The sequence below is a fragment of the Meleagris gallopavo genome, chromosome 2 (genome assembly GCF_000146605.3).
Source record: "Meleagris gallopavo isolate NT-WF06-2002-E0010 breed Aviagen turkey brand Nicholas breeding stock chromosome 2, Turkey_5.1, whole genome shotgun sequence".
In the NCBI taxonomy this organism is placed as follows: Eukaryota; Metazoa; Chordata; class Aves; order Galliformes; family Phasianidae; genus Meleagris; species Meleagris gallopavo.
The window spans coordinates 34083324-34103943 of NC_015012.2; the positions used below are offsets into that span (position 1 = coordinate 34083324).

The following is a 20620-nucleotide window of genomic DNA, read 5'->3' on the forward strand; positions in this document are numbered from 1 at the left end:
TTAGAAAGTCTCTTTTTCTTATGCCACTCAGATGTAGACATATATACTTAAGTATCACCACATCTCTTACAAGTGAAGTTTGTACTGTTCCTGGCAGAGCTGATACAACATACTCAGCTGATACTATACGTCTATTTAGGCCAAGTTTTAGATCTTAAATTCCAGCCATTTAAGAAAAAATAAATGGTTTCTGGTCATGCAGAAGATACAAATTTGGCACTAATGTTTCCAGGAGTTGAATAATGAGACAAAGTCCGACTTTGGCAAGAGTTTTGACTCTTCATCCATTCCAGTTGATCTATGGAAAGATTTTAATGTCCTAGCTTCTAATCATTATCTCAGCCAAACAGCATAATAGTTGCCAAAAATAAGTCCATGAAAGGTAAAACTTTGGGGGAAAAAAAAGAAAGGCTTTAAAAGTTTGGGCTATAATAAAACTTACAAGGCTGTTTATTTGGAAGCACATTAAGTTGCTAGGTGACATAATGGAACAAAAGTCCTTGAACTTCCAGCTCCAATATATACTATGACCTGCATTATTTTTAATCAGAAGAAAACTACAAGAATACAACCAGTTAGGATGCTGCAGCTATTAATTCAGAAAGCAGTGGCTACACTTTTAAAAACATGCAAATGCCAGATCCTGTAACTCTAATCTTATTTATGGTTACATAATTGTTTAAAGCCTATAGGATACACATGTTCTATGATGCACTTTCTCAAATATATTAATTGAAAACGTTTGACACTTGTCTCTAAGGTTTCTCATAAATTCTTGGAGTAGCGATTGATTTCTCAGAGAAGACAAAGCAAATCTAAGGGAAACCAAAGCTTTTCAGGCCTCCAGCATATGAAGCAATCTCTAGACTAGTACACAATCTGAATCAGTTAGCTGTCACCTTGGGGATTCATTTTAAAGACTTCCTTCAAAGCTGTAGGAAATGGAAAAACAGTTCTTTCTGGTTTGTAGTAAGAGGAAGATGTCCTACAACTCCCACATCTTTGTAATCAGCTCTTCACTGTTAACTCTAATAATGAACTCTTCTCCAAGCGTTTGGAAAATTTAAAGAGCAAGTTTAGTTCTTCAGCTAAGTCTCAACAGAATATTCCTGCAATTGTGGGTTTAAAAATAAAAATAAAAAGATGCTGCTCATATTTGTCTCGAATCATTCTACTGATTTCCATCTGGAGATTAGAAATCCATTTCTAAAGCAACATAAAATTTCCTTTGCTGCAGCTGCTACACTGTTTCAAACTTCAGCCTTAAACTTATCACAGGATCTCCATAAGAAAAGGGAAATGATGGTGAAGAGACTTATAAGGACAATATTCATTTTCTTACTATTTTCTATGTTGGACAAGCTGAAGTAGGCAAAGATCATAGAGACTGAGAAAAATGACACTCAATAACTTCAGGAGGATTCATCTCCTACAAGTGAAATGAAGATCTAAAGATGCACAATAAGATAAATAATCATTCAGTGGATGTGGATGCATACAACTGCTGACTGACTTAATTAGAAGCAACAAGCACCTTGTAGCTTTTTCAGTTATAAAGTTGACTGAAGGTTCCCTGGAGCATAAAAATTACAACTGCCTTACAAGCAAAACACTTTGTTGGGGTTTTATTTGTTTGTTTTTACAAACTCCACAATATCCACCGGCAGACACTTTATACAGAAGACAGATGTATATTATTCCCACATGTGAAGATATTAGCAGGATTAAGATGTATTAAGGAGGCTAATCTCCATCAAGTAGCTTGAAAAAAAGAAAATACTCAAACTGTCCTTACCTACTTATTCCTAGTATGCTTCTAGAAAGACATTTCACTGATCTTGAAAAAGATCTTCTGGAATAGAGGCTTTGATTTCACCCTCTGGGTCAAACCTCTGCTAACATAAGTTAACAGAGTCATATAGTATTTTTTCACAACCTGATCACGCTTTCTTCAGTATCTGAAGGGACCAATCAAACCCCTAAGATAATTTAAATTGGAAGAAAATAAGTTATGTACATTTGTTCTCATGTCTACCTTAAGAAGCTTCTGCAACAATTCCTCATAGTGCACTTATAAACACATGTATGTAGCCTGCTTTCTCTTTGCTAAAGAAATCATGTCCTCTTGGTCTCTTCTCTTACAGAATGGCCTCCATCAGCACACTCATTACAATAGCACTTGTATTCAAGCACTTGAAGAAATAAAAAGAAATAACTATAAATACACACAATGCAATTGTGAGAAGGCGTTCTTTCCTTTATAAGACAACATCCATTTTTCACTGAAGAATCACGGCTGCCTTTTTCATTAGCAGCTGCCAACTTGACTTCCAGAATAACAAAGTCGTCTTCTAACAATTTTAGGTGAATGGATTTCAGCTTGCAGCAGAATATGTAGTCATTAGTCCTCAGATGCACGCTTGCTTGGCTTTGTAATTTGTTTTTACACTCTAATCCTCAAGATTACTCATCTTTTCCAGATATTTTAGTTCTCTTATGACTCTCAATCCTGTGTTATCAGTGTTTACTTTTTGTGACAATACATAAAATATTACATCTCCTCAATGAAGTACGCTAATAATTTTCTTAAGTCAAATAATACTCTTTTTCTTAGCAAACCATAATAGATCAACCTTTAACTAGTTTATCATCTATCTTACATTCTCCATATCTCCAATTTACTGCATTCAGTATACCACATACCACTTTCAAGAAGAAAACCTGGATAATTTTGAAGCTCAAATAAATGAGGCAGCTTTCATATCATGTCAGTAAACCTAGAGAGTGCTCATTCTGTGCTGGGTGTCACTGAGATGACATGCAATTATTGAAAGCAATATATTGAGGAGCACAATGTATAGAGACACCCTACCATCTTCACACAAGCAGCTTTGTAATAAAAGGCCTATTTCAAAAAGAGAATTGTGAATCCTTTCTGTTATCTTTGTTCTCTTGCCACATAAGTAACCATTCTGCAGGTGGCCCAGGATTCCTTCTTCCCTTTCAAAAATTTAGCTTGTGTTTTTATGCTGGAACCAGCTTGATTTAGAAAAGGCTCATTCACTTCTCCATTTAACTACATAACATTCAAATTGGTTTGCATAGAGCTAGTCAGGATGTTTCTGCACAGAACCACTGGTTCCTCTAGTCTACAGCTCAGGCTTTGTGTTGAAGGACACCTGAAGTCTTTACGGATCAGACTTTGTCCTCAAAACAGTATAGTCTCATTCACTTTACTCGGTCAGCTACTAAACACCAACAGACACAAACTGGTTTTTCACATAGCTAACTAGAGCATTGCTATGTCTACTGGTCAGTTAATTTGCAATCCAGCTGAACTGCTGTAATACAATGGAAAGCACAGCAATGACAACAGAGCAGCAAGGTCCTAGGCTGCAGTAAATGAGGATTTGCTCAAACGTAACAGCAACATGCATAGAAACAAAGGAAAGAAGCTGCTTACCCTCAAAAGGCCTCAAAAATACAGAAATCACCAGCAAGATACCCTTGCCTCCATTGCCAACCCTTAAGTGAGGATCCTGGCTCCACCCCTTTTTGTCACTCAGGTACACTTCATGCACCTGGGCTCCCCTGGGTTGGCCCTGCCTTCCCACCAGGTGTTCAATCATTGTTTCAAGCCATGACATAGCATTTCTGCTACAGCTGCTAACTTAGTTGACTATCCCATTTGTTACTTTCCAAGAACACTATACTCTTTCTTGTCCATTTCAACACTAAATTAAATACATAAATGCAAAAACAGCTCATGGACTTTCAAGTAAACATGTTAATTCTTTCAGAATTAAGGGACTGATATTATCACCTCTCTCCTCCCAGATCCCCTTTCCTCAGCCTGAATTCATCAGACCCTAAGTGTTCTGCTTCCCACTCAGCTGCAGTAAGCTCCCTCTTGCAACTCGGCCATATTAGTCACTTCATCTTCAGGATCCCAATCTATACTGACAAGGGACTACTTTTTTTTTTAAATTAATTAAATAGTTTTTTTTTTAAATAGTTTTGGAGCAGCATTGAGATGGTACTCAGTACTTACTCCACTATCCCATTTTGACATCTTGTTTTTTCTCTGCTCTCTTAATCACCAAGTAATATTTTCCATTTGCTTTCGTTTTGACCCTTTTGACTTTTGTGCTTTACTTCAGCTGGTAATTAGTTCTTTCCTGTTTCATTCCCTGAAGACACACTACTTCTTCCTCGGATGCTTTCTAAGATAGTTATTTGCTCACATGGGACAGGAAACCTTTCCCCTAATGCTTTTTCTTATTTGGAATGGAAGGTCAACATATTTTTCCCACATCTGGGTTAAAGAAATTTCTATCCTCTTAATTAATCCTCAAATTAACTCCCTGATCTTTCACTTAATTTTGATCAGTGGATTTGTAATCACTGCAATCCTTACTACTATGTCTTACCAAAAGAGAATCATAGAATGGCTCAGGTTGGAAGGGGACCTTAAAGGCCATCTAGCTCCAATCCCTGCCATGGGTAGGGCTCCACCCAACCCGGCCTTGAGCACCTCCAGGGATGGTGCACCCACAACCTCTTTGGGCAGCAGTGCCAGTGCCTCGCCAACCTCTGAGTAATTTCTTCCTAACATCTAACCTAAATTTCCCCTCTTTTAGCTTAAACCATTCTCTCATCCTATCACTATCAGACCATGCAAAAAGTCATTCCCCTTTCTTGTTTATAAACTCTCTTCAAGTACTGGAAGGCCCTAATGAGGTCTCCATGAAGCCTTCTCTTCTCTAGACTGAACAAGCACAACTCCATCAGCCTTTCTTCATAGGAGAGCTGCTCCAGCCCTCCGATCACCCTCACGACCCACTCCACATCCCTGCAGTGCTGTGGGCCCCAGACCTGGGCATAACACTCCAAATAGAGCCTTATAGGGCAGAGCAGAAGGGCATCAACTTCTGTCTCCTCTTTTCGGTAACCATTTCACAGAATAACCGGGTCCTACTCTTACCTCTTCCAAAGTTATGCTCCTTCAACAAACCCGCAGCCTCTGTTCCTCCAATGCAACCTTTAGTTCAAGTTCCCTTACACTAGATTAAAAGAATGAAAGTTTTCATTGCACACGGATACATACATGCTACAAATTATCCCTCCAGACATGACGGCAGCCGGCGCGCCCAGCTCACGGGGCCCCGCGGCTCTCCCAGGGCAGGCTGGGTAGCGTTTCATGGTTACTGTTGCTACGCGAGCAGCGGCGCGGCGGCCCCAGCAGCGATGGTGAAGGAAACCATCCGGGTGTACGCGCGCCTGAAGCCGCTGGGCAGGCGGCAGCAGGCGGGGGTAGGAAAGGAGCTCGGTGCTGGCGGGGGCCTACGTGAGGCGGGAGCGGGGTGACCAGCTTGGAACCGCCGAGAAAACTTGAGGCGTTCGGCGGGATTTAGGCTGTTAACGGTTAAATATTGTTCTGAGCTTTGAGGGGTAATGCAGAGCTGCTCTTAGTCTGCTGTAATAGCGAGTAATAGTAAAAACACTCCTGATTATCCCTCAGAAGCATTTAGATGCCTGCCTCGCTGTGCTTCGTTTAATACCCATACTGTTGTTAATACAGTGGTTTATTAAGCAAGTTGTGTCAGAGACTCTGCATTTCTATTTCACATCTTACTGTAGTGTCTATGTGACAACAAGCTGACACCCCTATGCGCCTGTTTTTCAGAACAATAGCTGTAGAAAGATGTGCTTGAATGTTCAGGGCTTTGAATTAGGCAGAACTACTTTGCTCTATGTTATTTTGCTATGCTCATTATGTTATATCTAAGGGCTGTGCTGCTCTGTTACTAAACTTACTTTGTTAACTCATATCCATGCTCATTAGATTTACTCAGTTGATGATGAAAAATCTGCATCCAGTCTGGAGATTATTGTGCCACGTGATTTAGCAGATGGGTTTGTCAACAATAAGCGAGAGAGCTACAAGTTCAAGTAAGTAAAAGCCTCATCTTTGTATAGTGACACATCTGTAGAATCACAGAGGAGAAACCTATTCCCAACATTAAGCTTTGGTAGAGGTAGCTTTATATTCATATGGTTCCTTTAACAAGAGCAACACTTCCGCATACCATGTTCTGCAACTGAATGAGTTTGATAACACTAAAGTTGCTTCTGTTTGTTGTTGTTGTTGTTTTACCTATCCATTGTATACCATTATGTATTTCCATCTTGATCTACCAAGTCTTCCACTCTTACAGCTTGTTTTGAATTCGCTGATGAAAAGCGAGTGCAGCACTGTGTTATTTTCCTGTGACCTAATGAGTTGGCATACACTAACCAAAGTGCCTTTATGTAAAACACCATTTAAAAACAACATTTTCAACACAACCAAAACAATTTAAAGAAGGTTTGAAAGAATCAGAACTATCCCAGTAGATATCTCACAGTGGAACGTGAATAATTTTTAGGAACTTAAAATAAGTACCAGTACTATCAAATTATTGTTTATCTTTTTAAAATATGTAGAGAAAATATTTTAAATTTTGTGAATTCTAGATGTATAACCACTTTTGAAAAAAGACATTCTTAACTTAGTATTCAAGGTTTTTTAAAATACCAAATCAATTACATTTTGTTGTCGTGTGCTACTAAAAAAGAGCCACAGATGAACATCTGCAGTTTAGCCTGATGTCATTTTACATCAGCTAAGGAAATCTGTTCTGCTTGCAATGTGAGGAGCTGCCACCTCCAACTTGATTTTCTGCAAAAATAACTTAGGATGTAAATGCCTAATGAACACTTTTACTCTGATTTACTCTATCATTTACTAAAATGTCTGTAGTGAAGAATCCTGAGAAACGCTGTGACTTACTATCCTTGAAGCAACAGAAAAACAATATTGTGGATTAAGCATTTTTTTTTCCCTCCATAAAGCTTACAGCTGCATAGAATGTGTCTCTTGGTCAACTTAAACATTAGTCTCCTTTATTCTTACTTTTTTGTATGGGAGTCCAATACAATTTTTTTTTAATAACTTGACTAATACATTCTATTCTGCTAATGCTGTATATTTTATATATTGCATTTCTTTCAGATGTTGTATACCCTGCACATGCTTAGGGCTTTTCTATATACACTGTGAGGTTCTATATTAATATGCAGTTCCAGACAGGAGGAACAGCAAGCAGGGCATGAACAATCCAAAAGTTTTCTTAAGTATATTGATTCCTGAACTTCCTAAAACTTAAAGAGGATCTGCTGCACCTCTTATTTACAAATATAGGAGGACTGATCATGAATGTGAAAGCTGGGGTGGCCTTGGCTGTAATGGCTGTGAAATTCTAAAATTCAGAAACCTGAGAATAGAAAAAAAAGGAAAAAAGCAAGGTCACAACCTTAGACTTCATGAGAGCAAACGTTAGCCTGTTCAGGGACCTGTTTGAAAGAAAATCCACGAGACACAGCCCTAGATTCTTGGGAAGTCCAGGAGAGCTGGTTGTTTTTCAAGGATCACCTCCTTCAAGCTCAAGAACAATCTGCCCTGATAAGAAATTAAGCAGTGGCAGAAGGGGGCCTGGATGATTGAACAAAGAGCTCCTGACTACAGACAGCCTTAAAAAAAAGAACTGTATCAGAGGTGAGAGCAGGATCAGTTGACCCAGGACTGAGGGATGGGGTTTGGAAAGGTTATCTAAGTGCCCAATGAGGGGGGATTAAAAATGAGCCGAGCTGCTGTACTCAAAAGATTATCAGCAAGAGTACAAAATCCATCAAGGCCATTTATGGTGGTGTAACTAATATGGATTCCAATTCTAACTAACAACTTGATTAGTGATCTGGATGATAAGACCAAGTTCACCTTCAGCAAATTTTCAGTTTTGTGTTGTCTGCAAATAGGTGGTTGACATACCAGATAGTTGTCCTGCTACTCAGATAATCTGGAGAAAAAAGCCAGTAGAAGTCTTAAAGTTCAACATAGTGAAATGCAAAATCCTACTCCTAGAGAATCTTGCACATGCACCAGTACAGGATTGTGATTGGCTAGAAACTAGGTTTGCAGAAAATTACCTGTGTCCCTTTCTGGGCTTCCATAAAGGGACTGGGACATCTGACATATTAGGAGAGGCTCAGAGTGCTAGGACTCTTTACAGAAAGAATAGTCTGAAGTAGCTGTTTATGCTCCATATATGCAAATAATCCAACGTGACAGGACAGAACCCTGCTTTAGTTGACTCTTCTTTGAGCAGGGGAATTGTAGTAGGTAGTCCCTTCCAACTCCAAAGATACACGATTCTCTATGAAAACTGCAGTTACTTAATGTAGGAAAGATTTAGTTAAACATTTTGCTTTGATGATTACTGTATGTGTGCAACAGAATGAAGGAACTGGTTATTTAAAAAAAGAAAAAACATATTGGTAGGACACGGCACTTAGTTATGGTGTAACCTATTTATCCAGGTTTCAGTGTGGTGCCAGTTACAAACACTGATTCTCTTGGTAGATCTAAAATGAGGATTATTTTTCTCTAAGCCACATCATTTTATCAGAGGAATTTATTGTGAAGATCCCATCAATGCAGCTCTGTGTACAGACTATTTATATACAATAGTACAACAGCATGCTGTGAATAAGACTACAGGGAAAACATTGTACTAAGTTATGTAAGCCTAATGATGTAAACATCAACTATTATAAACACAAGTATGAATCAAGTAGTGTTTTAAGATTCTGAGAAATTATTATTTGCTTAATATTTTCAGATTTCAGAAAATTTTTGATCAAGAGGTGAAGCAAGATGTGGTTTTTGACAGCATTGCCAAACCAGTGGCAGAATGGTACGTTGTTGTTCTTGAGAGTAATTGAGGTAACAGGATCAAAAGTAGATTTTGTTGTATTTCTTGGAGGAGAGATGCCAAGTGTTTGTCTCATTGTAAAAGTGTATTGATGTTTTCATTTTATGAATACTGACGTATCTGAATCTGGGAGAAAATAAACAATCCCCTGAGAATTCTATTTATGTAAAGTTGCATCATTAACTCCTAAAACTACACTGATACAGTAGTAGTTTTTGTTGCATAGAAATAGAAATCCATGTATAGTTATCTTTTTACCTATAATATAAGCTCACTTCGTTGCATTAGAAAAATATTTTCTATATAATTTCATGAATTACAGAATCATTGAGTGGTTAAGATTGGAAGATGACTTCTGGAGGTCAGCACAAAAGTGATAAACATAACAAAAATGCTATCTTCTTATTTTTTATTTTGCTGGTTTTGTTTTTCTGGAGTTTTGGTAAGGTGTAAGCATCAGACCTTGTTATTTGTGGAATATTGTCATTGCTTCTAATTTAAAGGCAGGCTTATGTGACCAATTTTTCAATACCGACCTGGATATATCTGTGATATGAGTGTGGGAAATAGCAGTTTGGCTCACCTGCAGGCAAACATGCTTTACAACTGTATTATTGCTAATGTGAGTGACTTACGTAGAAAAAAAGCCCTGTAGAATTTATATATAGTGAAAAGACATCTACTTTTTGGATGTCAGCTTGAAATAATGCAGCTTACTATATCCCCTAATTCGAGAAATGGGAGAAGGATCAATTATAGATTTTGTAATTTAATAAAAAGTTCATTAAGCCTTCATCTCAAACAGCTATTAGTCATGTTCATTTTGACTTAAATTTAAGTTTGGAGTTATTAAAAAATGCTGCTTATTATAGGTTACAGTTTGATAGGTTTCATCCATACTATTTTTGTGATACTTCGCAGTGCTTATGGTGAAATTTTGAATGTAATTGAGAATTTCAGTCAAAATAGGAAATTATATTTCAGCTTGCCTTTCAAGGAAAGCTTTTTTGAAATTTTCAGTGGAAACTTACACTGAGCTCTCAGAAACAGTTATATGCACATTTGGACATCAATGTTATTTTTGAAATATGAGACATTACCAAATTAGATTTGTTCCATAAATCTGGCAAAAGCATAAAGAAATGTCATGCTGAGATATGTTATTTTAATTATTAAAAGGAACATTACCTGATCACCAAATGATAGAATATACCTAAATACTATGCATAAAGACAAATTCTCCCTGAGAAGTGCTTTTCCAGATCCTGCAAATTAAGTTCTTCCTTTAAAAAACATCTTGAGATGTTTTAGTAAAGTCCTTAACTACTTAAGTATCATGTCTGAGGGCTGTTTTTACCAAGATTGCACTGATTTATTTATATATACATTTGTTGGTTTTATAAAATGATTGTGAACTACTGTTTTCTGAGATTGCAAAAAGGAAAGAAAAGGACTTTGGTAAAACATCTCAAGTCAGCAAGAACTGAGATGAGGAGATGGCTTACAAGATTTAAAGATCAAGGTATTTTCCACTTTCTTCATGTAGCAATTGGACAGAGCAATACAATGGAAAAGGCATTACAATAGAGGTGCAATGATGAAAGGACTGACACAGTAGAGAGGTGCTATAAAGGAAGAAGAAGATTGCTCACCCATATCAGAAATTTCTATGCTTGCAGGAGAAAGCTTCATCAAGGAGAGATCTCCAAGAAGAGATCCTTCCTCAGTGGCAGTCAGCCCTTAAATGGGGTCTAAGAGAGGTGCAGCCATGCTCCACTCCTTCCTGTCGCACAGTTAAATTGCCTTCACCTGTGCTCCCAGGGCTGACTGGGTCCTTTCCCCAGGTGCTACATCAGTGGTTCAAGCTGCGACTCAACAGTTACCTTATACTACAGTAGTCCAGTATTTTCATAGCTAGAACACCCACCTTCACATTATTAGTCATTTAAAATGAAACTTCAGAACTCCAATTAAAATAACAATATGAATCTGAAATAAGCTAGTGAAAGCAGAGTAAAAGCAAAATTTGTTTCTGATTCCCAGGCATTACTTTAATCTACAAATGGACACTCAAAGAATTTAGGCCTTATTTAGTACAGCTTTTTTGATTTAAGCATTTAAACATTTTTTATTTATTTACATTACGAACTTAGTAAAAACTTTTCATCTAGAACTTTTTCATTTTAAACAAAACAATAATGAATATGGCAGATATCATAAATGCATCTTCAAAATCATTCTGAAGACCATGAAATATAAATTACCAGAGCAAAGAAGTCTTTTTGCTTAAATTTCATATTCAGTTTTGCTGTAATGGCTCCTGGCTCTGGATTGACTTCATCCAGCAGCTATCAAGATGAGATTCCTGTACTTGTCTTTAATATCTGCTGATGTCAAAAGCTTGATAATAAGGTCACACTATTTCTTCAGATTATTTTCATTATTAATTGAAGCGCAGAGTAACAAAAAAGGAGTCAGAGTGTACTGAATTTCCTGAGAAAGACCATTGTACTGGTATTTATAAAACACTGTGTTTACATTATGTAAACATTTAGCATGTTTTCAAGGAATGGTAAAGACTTTTTTAAAAAAAACACTCCTCTGTTGATTATTATTTTTTTTTTCCTGTGAATTACATCTACTGCTAAAAAATTCTCTCTTAAAATCATAGAATAATCAGGCTGGAAGGGGTCTCTGTAAGTCATTAGATCCAACCTTCTGAGCAAAACCGGGATAGCTCCTGAGTTTGCTCAAGCGTAGTAGAGCTTTGAAAATATCCAAAGATGGGGATCCCACAACTCATTGTGCACCAGTTCCAAGGCTTACCTGCTCTCATTGTGAAGAACATTTGCATCATATTTTGAACTTCTTTTGCATCTTGCAACAACTGCCTTTTATCCTACCACTTCTTGGAACAATCCGTTCTGTAACAGAAGGTGACACAATTACATACATGTATACTCTCCTCATCTCCAGGCTGACAGAAAACAACTCCTTTTGCTCCTCCTTGTGTTAATGTTCTCTAGCTTGAACCAACTTGGTTTTGTTAGAATCACTCTCGTTTCTTTCTAGCATCCTTCTTGGACTAAGAAATCCAAATCTGAACACAGAACTCATTTTAGAATTTATTTTTATTTATATATATAAAGTTATTGTAGTTTGATGGAAACTCTTTTTGTTCAATTGAACAAAACTTATCACAGAATCATAGAGTAGTGTGGGCTTTAAGACCATCTAGTTCCACCCCGCCTGCTATAGACAGGGACACCGTCCTCTAGACCAGGTTACTTAAAGTCCTATCCAGCTTTGTTTTGATTGCTTCCACACAGGGGGCACCCTCACAGTAATGAATTTCTTCCTAATATCTAGTCTAAATCTACCCTCTTGAAGTTTAAAACCATTTTCCCTTGTCCTGTTTTTACATGACCTTATAAAAAGTCCCCCTTCAAGGGGGGAAGGCTAACATAGGGTCTCTTTGGAGCCTTCTCCAGGCTGAAGAGGGATGCAGTTGTTATACTTAGGCACAAACTATCCTTCAGTCTCATTAACAGTAAGCATAGAAACAAATGAAAAGTTCTGTGCTCATAAACCTTAAATAGGAAAAATAAATAAATAAACAAACAAACAAATAAATAAATCTTGGTAAATTAAAACAAAATGTATCCAGAAAACAAACCACAACAAAAGAACCTCAGCCTGCTTTCAACCTCTGTCTACTATCACTGAGTTTTATACCACTCTAAGTCATCTCAGATACTCAAGAACAAAGTACTGAATGGTATTTTGAACTATAGCAATTAGTCATAAATTTTCTAGCTTCCACTTGAGAAATTTCTCACTTGAGGAATGCTAACAAGTTGTAAACACAACGGATCAATGAATTTAAGCATAATTACTTGCATGAGTTAGATTTTTGTATCACACTTCTGTTTAGGAATTTTGTGAGCACCATCCATGAAGTAAGTCTCTTGGGTAACAGCAATTGTTAATATACAGCTCTGCAGTAGTCATTTACTTAAATAAGAGTCTACATTGATGTTTTTAATGAAATATTAGTTTACACTTTTTTTTCAATTGCCAATAATTATGAGTAAGTTAGAAAGTGCAAGTTAACTGTTAACAAAGTAAGAATATTTGAGGGAAAATAACAAAACGTTGTTGCTCCCTTTTAACTACATTTATAGATGTGTCCATTCTTGAAAGTCCTGTAGCTGATAACTGATACAATTTTTCTTAGTAACATAAACAGGGAAGAGACAAGAGCCTTCTCTTAATATAAAAATATTTTATTGAAGCCCTGAATCTTGTCTTCTTTTCAGACAATCACATCATCTAGTCCAACATAAAATAGAAATGCTCTTTAAAATAGCTGCTTTTTTCTTATATATCTAAACCACGACAGTTGCAGGTACGGTGTTACAACAAAATTTTAATTTTCTCTCTTATTGGGTGACTAACAGTCAGTGCTTAGGGAAAAAACTAACATGTAAATCTACTTTCACCTAATACTCTGTTAGCTCCTGGTTAGTTGTAGTTTAGGGACTTTCTGATAGAAAATAAATTTCTCTGTGTTTAGACACCATCAGAGAACATTCTCAGGAATTAATTTAGTCTCTGGTGACGCCTGTGTGATCTTATAGCATCCACAACATCCGCTGCAAGGAATTTCATCGCTTAACACCATTTTGCATGAAGAATCATTTCCTCTTGCTTATTTTGAACCTGCCATCTGTGAACTTACTTTGATACCCTTACCTTCTGACAGATAATTACTGTATTCAGCATTCAGATATAGTGGTGGTAGGCATTATAAATTCCTAAGATAAATGAATGAGGTGTTTCCTAATAATGAATGTTTTGATTTTTAACATCTGGAATCTAAAATATATCTATATACACTCTGTCTTGTGGGCGTTGTGGTCTTTGGGAGCAGATGTTGGTTGTACTTCCTTTTAACATATTTCTGTTTTTTTCTCTGTCATCCTACTGTAATGGGTTAAAATAAGTAATTTGGCATCTGCTCAAGCCTTTAAATAATAATTTGGAGAGCCATTGCATCTCTTGTGGCGCCAGACCAGCAGTTATCTATACGTGGTTCTTTTTATCTTATGCAAGGGTTGTTTGCCCCTTTTTATTTATAAACAAAATGCACAAGAATAATTTATCATTTCTTTTTGTTTATACAAAAGGAGTAGATCTTTAAGCATAGTAAACCAAATCCAGAGTAGATTGCAATTCTGATACGTTTCATCGTGAAAATAATTCCTTCCTGATTATTTTGTGCCTTTTCAGTATTTTTTATTATTCATATAAGTTCTTTGTACTTTCTTCATATATTTTGTCAGGAGATACTGGAATTTTGGTAGAAAAATTTCAAGTGGAAGGGCAGTTTTTTAAATGTCGTCTACTGAAAAGAAAGAGAAAACCTGGCCCTCCTTAATCTGATGTCTTTCTCATGTAGACTGTTGCCACTTCTGGTTTGGCTGGTCATGTGAATATTACAGTCAGTAACAGATTTCAAAGGTGATTGGAGTTACAAATTATTTTACTCAATTTTTGTTTGTTTTCAGACAAATAAAAATTCAAAATAATTATGTCCTCTATCATTTTTACCTCATTGTTTATAGCTCGTCAGACTGCAGTACAGGATGTTAGAGAACTTAAGACACAGTTTGAAGTCAAGGCAGTTTACAACAATTAACAAGAAATTGATCTAGAAATGCGGAGACAGATTTTTATCTTTTGAGACAGAGCTGTACAAGGAAAACAAATACTTATCAACTATGAATATCAATTGATATTTTAAATACAGTATGCAGAAAGTTTTACTTTTAATATCAAGGGAAAAATGAAAATTTACATTTATATTTCAGACATCAGCTCATCAAAAGTGTTTTACTTGGTAAAAATACAAGCCTCTCCTTAAAACAGTACAAAAAACTTCACCAGCTATTAAAAAGAAAATAATTGCTGAATTATTCTGTCAAATTGCACCAACTTCTCATTGGTGGAATCTAGATTACCACAATTTGGGAGTACTTTTTCTTTCTTTGCGTCAAAGCCCCACTCTTCTAAAACAAAATTGGGACTAAAAGTCAGGATCAAATATATTGTGTCATAATGTCAAATGCCATGGCTGATGAAAATCACATCTGCTGTAGTCTAATCCTACATATTTCCTGCTGAGAGTGCAGCTGAACTACTGTTCAGCCTACTACTGTACAGCCTATCTTCTGTTCTGCTGTTTAACAGAAATCAGATGAACGTCAATAGTGTGAGCCTGATGATTTACAGAGAAAAACATTTTGGATAGGCTTTTGTTAATACTTCAGCAAACGCGAGGTGTGGAAAAAAGATGATCGCGTCTGAATGGCATTTCAGACTGTGTAAATTCTATTGAATCTGAAATAAATATGTTGAATTGAAGGCAGCTGCTATGTATTTAAGAATTACTGTTAACTGCATTTTGGTTTTATAAGAAGCTTATCATAAAAAATATGCTGTAGATATTAATTATCATTTCTTTTTTTAAATTTTTTCTATAGTGCTTTGGCAGGATATAACGGTACTATCTTTGCATACGGTCAAACAGGTAGTGGCAAAACATTTACAATCACAGGAGGAGCTGAACGCTACAGTGACAGAGGCATCATTCCCAGGACTCTCTCTTACATTTTTGATCAATTGCAGAAGGTATGGGAGATTGTTTCCGGCATTTGTTGGTTTTCTTTTTAAATGACTGGTATAAAAATATTTAGCTATATTTTGAAGGACTATTTTTATAATACTGTTATAAAGTAACACTAAGAAGCCCTAAAATTAGTAATTCAGTAATGTTGAAGAAAACACATAGCTTTTCATGAAATATTACACAATAGTGAGCTGCTTACTGTTGGTTACCTGCCTTTTTTTGCAGTAGAATGAAACAATGGATATCAAAGGATGCTTCTTTTTTTTTTTTTAAACCATGCTATTTTTTCAGTTGTTTCTACTATATACATTCACATCGCATAATCAGTTCTACTTGTCTTATCTCCACTGCTTTACCTTTTTTTTCATTGTATTCACTGCATCACATGCGCATCGTGCAAAAATTGCTTTGACTCCTATGCAACAATAAACCAATAATATTAGATTAAATAAAGACCATTTTTTTCACTCGTCATATGTTATATAATTTCTTTGTGCTTGACTGATACTCAAAAAAAAAAAGCACACTTCTTAAAATACTCAGCTATTAACTCAGCAAAATTGCATATTCGTATTTGATGTAATTATTTATTAACTATTTTACTGACAGATAGCTAAATGCATTTCTTATTATGAAAAAAATAGTTTTCAAGTCAGTAATGCAGGATTTGAAAGAGAATAAGTACGTGTATTCTCCTTGTCTGCCCTTTTCTTTTTAACTTCAATTACATGCTTATATGGAATGTTTTTATGTGTAGGTGATATTACTAATAAAAGTCTGATTGACTCAGCATAATTGAATTGAAAGTGGTCATATGTTAGGCCCATTTTTTTAATATAATTACATATGTATAACTTACGAAGAAATTATGCAAATAGTAAAAATGTCATTAATATTTATTATTATTATTGCTGTTATTCATTTTTCCTAATGCACTCTTATTAAAGATAAAAAATCCTTCGGTCTGTTTTTAAAACAGAGTCAGAACCTAAAGACAAGTTAACAGTGGCTAGAAAAATACTTTCAAAAGTAATAAATTATACTCTGAAAACTAATTTTGCATGTGTTTTATGCTAGAACTGTCAATTTCTAGTGGAGAAATAGTCACTCCACCTGTGTAAATATGGGTTTGGCTTCACCAAAAAATTTCAACAGTACTAAGTACAAGAAATATTTATATTTCATTCTCTGTTCCTTTTTTCCTCATCTTACAATATTTCTGACATTTATGGTCCTCTCCCAATTCTTTCTTTTCTTTTAATTGTTTTTAATACTCCACAGAAGATTTTCCTACCTCTGTCAACTGTGTGAAACTGTTGTGAGATTACTGAATTTGACATAAATTAGCTTTAAGTCATTTCTGTGGCACTGTAAACCCAGAACAAGTGAAACTTAATTTAATAACTTCTTTACTTATTTTTCATACAGAAAACAGGGCAACAAAAAATGTTTGACAGAAGGTAATAATGATATTTAAAATACTACAAGTATACTCTAAAGTCTCAACAGTTAAGGGCAATGAAAAAAAAACAAATAAATACAAATGATTAATAAGAAAACTAGTCTTAAATCTTCCCTGAAATATTTCTTATTATCCATTTACATTAATTTTTCTAATAACTAAAAGGCAATTCCCAACTGATACTTCCAGAACTAAAAACCAACCAAACAAAAAACCTAATTGAGTAGAGAAGTGATTTTTAAGTTAGTTATTCTGAATTTCATGTTTGAAAGAATTCTATATTTGGTCTTCTGGCTGACCTTCAGCCTACAGGTTGGAAGGATGGCATAAGTAATTTGTCTTATTTTTGTCAAACACAAGGGAATTCTGAATATCAGTAACTAGCCAACAGCATTCCACATTTAAAAACCTTTTTCTAAAAGTATGTACTTGTGTGTTTTACTCATTAAAAAAATACCGTAGAATAACTTCATTTTTATGCAAAGAAATTAGTGAATAACTGAAAAGATCTGACATCAGTAAGCACACTGATGATTGTTGATTATGTTTAAAGTACATTTTATTTTGTCCTTTCTGGCAGTGATACGAGCAAACAGTTGTGCTTCTGCAAGCATAGGGAGCAAAAGCAAAAAGAGAAAAAGATGTGTTTTCTATCTTGTTATAGTTTTTTCTTCATTTACTACACCAGGCCTATTACTAATTTAAGATTAATCTTCACATTTTAACAAAGCTATCTAATTAAGCATTTAAGTATTATTTGAAGTTACCAGCAGTCTTTATACTGTATATTTAAAATATAGAATTCACTTAACACAGGCAACCAATTGTAAAAAATCAGGATATATTTCTCAGTCACATAAACATGTCTTGTTTCAGTAACGGTTAAAAATGTTGAGTAGATACTCTCGGCTCTTTCAAAGTATGGTTTCAGCAGGTACATGTATACAGCACATTGCAAGTGCATAAAAATTTGCTCTTCTGTGAATGGAAACGAAAGAACCATGTGGTTATGTTGCCTTAGATCTTCAGCTACACTCACATGACCTCATTTGAGTAATTGCTCTTCTTGTAGAAAGGGAGGAGGGTGATCAGGAATTCCCAGCAACACAATGTCAACACAGCAACATCCTTGTCCAGTGATGTTTATGTAATTAAATATATATGTAGGACTGTTTTCATTTCCTTCTGTTTTTGCCTTATTCTCAGTACGTTCTTCTGGCCAAAATAAAAATGTTTGTTTTCATTTTCAGACCTTTTTTTGGATTAAAAGCACTACTCAATTGTGATTCTAGTGGTATTTGTCTGCCTATTTCCAGATCCTTGCACCTGCTTTGTACATTTTCTTTCTTTGTGCTTCTTAAAGCACTTCTCTTGGTGTTTTATGTCTTGACACCTGCTTCTCTTAACACCTTTCCTTTACTTCATTTATTTTTATCTATAATTGGTGCTTTGGAAATTGCTGTCATAGCAGAAAAAAAGTCATCTGCTTCCTATCCTAGGTAGAATGGAACAGGAGAAAGTGAATTCAGAGACAAATAATATGACTGTTAAGACCTTAACTTGTATCATACAGTGAAGTTTGCAACCAAGAAAACAAAACTGTACCAAAAATGAAGGCAAATCAGACTCTTTTTTTGCAACTTATCTTTTTCTGAAATTCTGATTTGTAGATCCACCTCTTTGAGCAGTTCCTCAATACATTTGTACATCGATACTCCCAACCATTTGTTTTCTATCTTTCTAGAAAATATCCCTTGAAAGACTGATCTATCAAAGTGGAAAAAAAAACCTCACATGGAAAATAACTACTCAGGGAAAATAAAAGGCTTATATCTTAAGATATTTTGCATAACAGCTGCTGTAGATTGGATTATAAAATTGCTACTGTTTGTTTAATATGAGTCCTGGTTTTGTCCACTGAAAAGAATGACAACATTTATTTTTGAAATCTTGGTCCATTATGTTGAGCTATGCAGTATGGATTTGGCTTTGTGACAGAAGGAAATTTTGACTGCAAAAGCCAATTATGTTATGCACTGACAGTGTGCTATACAGAAATGAGGAACATAGAGAACAGAATCATGTACAGTGTTTAAGCGTTATGATAAATCACGAGAGTGGAAAGCAGTACATTACTAAATGATTTTCTAAATGTCACTAAATGCTTTTATATGAGACAATCTTTAGCGTTTTTGTTTTTCTTTCTCTCCCATAGTCTTTTTCTTTATAATATGTTACCTCTATTTTTTTTTTTTAAATTGATTAAAAAGTGGAATGCTGCATGGTTCTGTAAGCTGGCTATGTTTTAAGTGCATACAAACTTCCCTAGGTGTATAGAAACAATAAATACAAAAACATAAAGCAAACTCAATTTTCTTCTAATCATGGGCATAGTGGAGTTCAGGGTGCTTCTCTTTTCTTTTTCTTTTTTTTAAAAAAAAACTTCTCCCTTTTCCTATTTTAGATTTCATGCATGTGGTCTCAGAAAATATATAAGTATCCCTAACTGAGAATATAAACTATACCCAGGAAAAGAAAAAGAGACAGAATGGGAGAACAACATAGAAGTTGTCTGTCCTCTGGCCTAGCTTTCACTTGTGTTTATAGCTCTTCCTTTGCCCCACTGTTTATTTGTTGTTATTATTATTATTTTTAGGACAACAGCAAAGTCTACACAACTCATGTTTCTTACTTAGAAATCTACAATGAATGTGGTTATGATCTGTTGGACCCAAGACATGAAGCTTCCAGATTAGAAGATTTGCCGTAAGTAACAAAAATACGTAGAATAGACAAGCAAAACAAAAATGACTGTCAGAAACCATGTATATGTGATCCTAGCATTTATTAATACTTGGACAAGGATAGTTAAAAAAAAAAAAAAGGTATGTAGGTCACAAACATGTAAGTCCAGCAAGGTTAAAGACCTTGCACTTAACAGGAAATTCAAAACCAAATCTCTAAGTTTCTCCTGAAAGAAAAGTTTATGGCCTATGTTGCTCTTAAAATAACAAAAGATTAATAGTTATAAGTGAGTCTGGAAACCATAAACCTTCTCATTCAGCATGACAGCAGAAATGCGTAAATAGCAATTTCATCATTACTGATAAGGTGCACCAAGAACTGCCAATGGACCAATATCAGAATTGAACTGAATTTTCTGTCAAAATAGCTAATTACATTTGTAACATATTAAACTCATTTTTAATATTTTTTCCCCCAAAATATGTTCTGGAATTACTACATATAATTCTAGAATTACCATAAGAATTACTATAAAATGTACCTTAAGCTTTCTACACAGTATGTGCTAAAGGAACTATACCTACAAAATCTTTCAAGATCAGCCTTTATAAGACAAACTAGTCTAGAGATAAGAAAGGAAGCCAACAAATTCAGCATATGAGACTGGACTGCAGGCTGGCCTCACATCTTCACTTCATGTATAAAATCATGAAGAACTCCATTTTTTTTTTTTTTTAATTGAAACATTGATAAAATACTGTGTTTTTTTTTATCATGAATGTACAAGAGCTGTTCTGAAAATAATGCCTCCTGTTTTATTATGTTGGCTAATATTCCATTTTGTTGCCATGTGACAGATAAACAGCAGTGAGGTAATCTGAAAAAAATGACACAGAAGTGTGTATGAAT

At 35.3% G+C, this 20620-nt stretch overlaps 1 protein-coding gene across 1 annotated transcript in view; it reads left to right on the forward strand.

Annotated features, from left to right (window-relative positions):
• Window positions 1–4992: 4992 nt before the first annotated feature.
• Window positions 4993–20620, forward strand: part of LOC100548382 (kinesin-like protein KIF6) — a 35438-nt gene continuing 19810 nt past the window's right edge. The window contains exons 1-5 of the mRNA XM_031552188.1: window positions 4993–5313; window positions 5846–5952; window positions 8721–8795; window positions 15359–15506; window positions 19623–19732. Of these exons, the coding sequence (XP_031408048.1) occupies window positions 5077–5313; window positions 5846–5952; window positions 8721–8795; window positions 15359–15506; window positions 19623–19732 (677 nt within the window). The 5' untranslated portion in view covers window positions 4993–5076. The remainder of the gene's footprint in view (window positions 5314–5845; window positions 5953–8720; window positions 8796–15358; window positions 15507–19622; window positions 19733–20620) is intronic.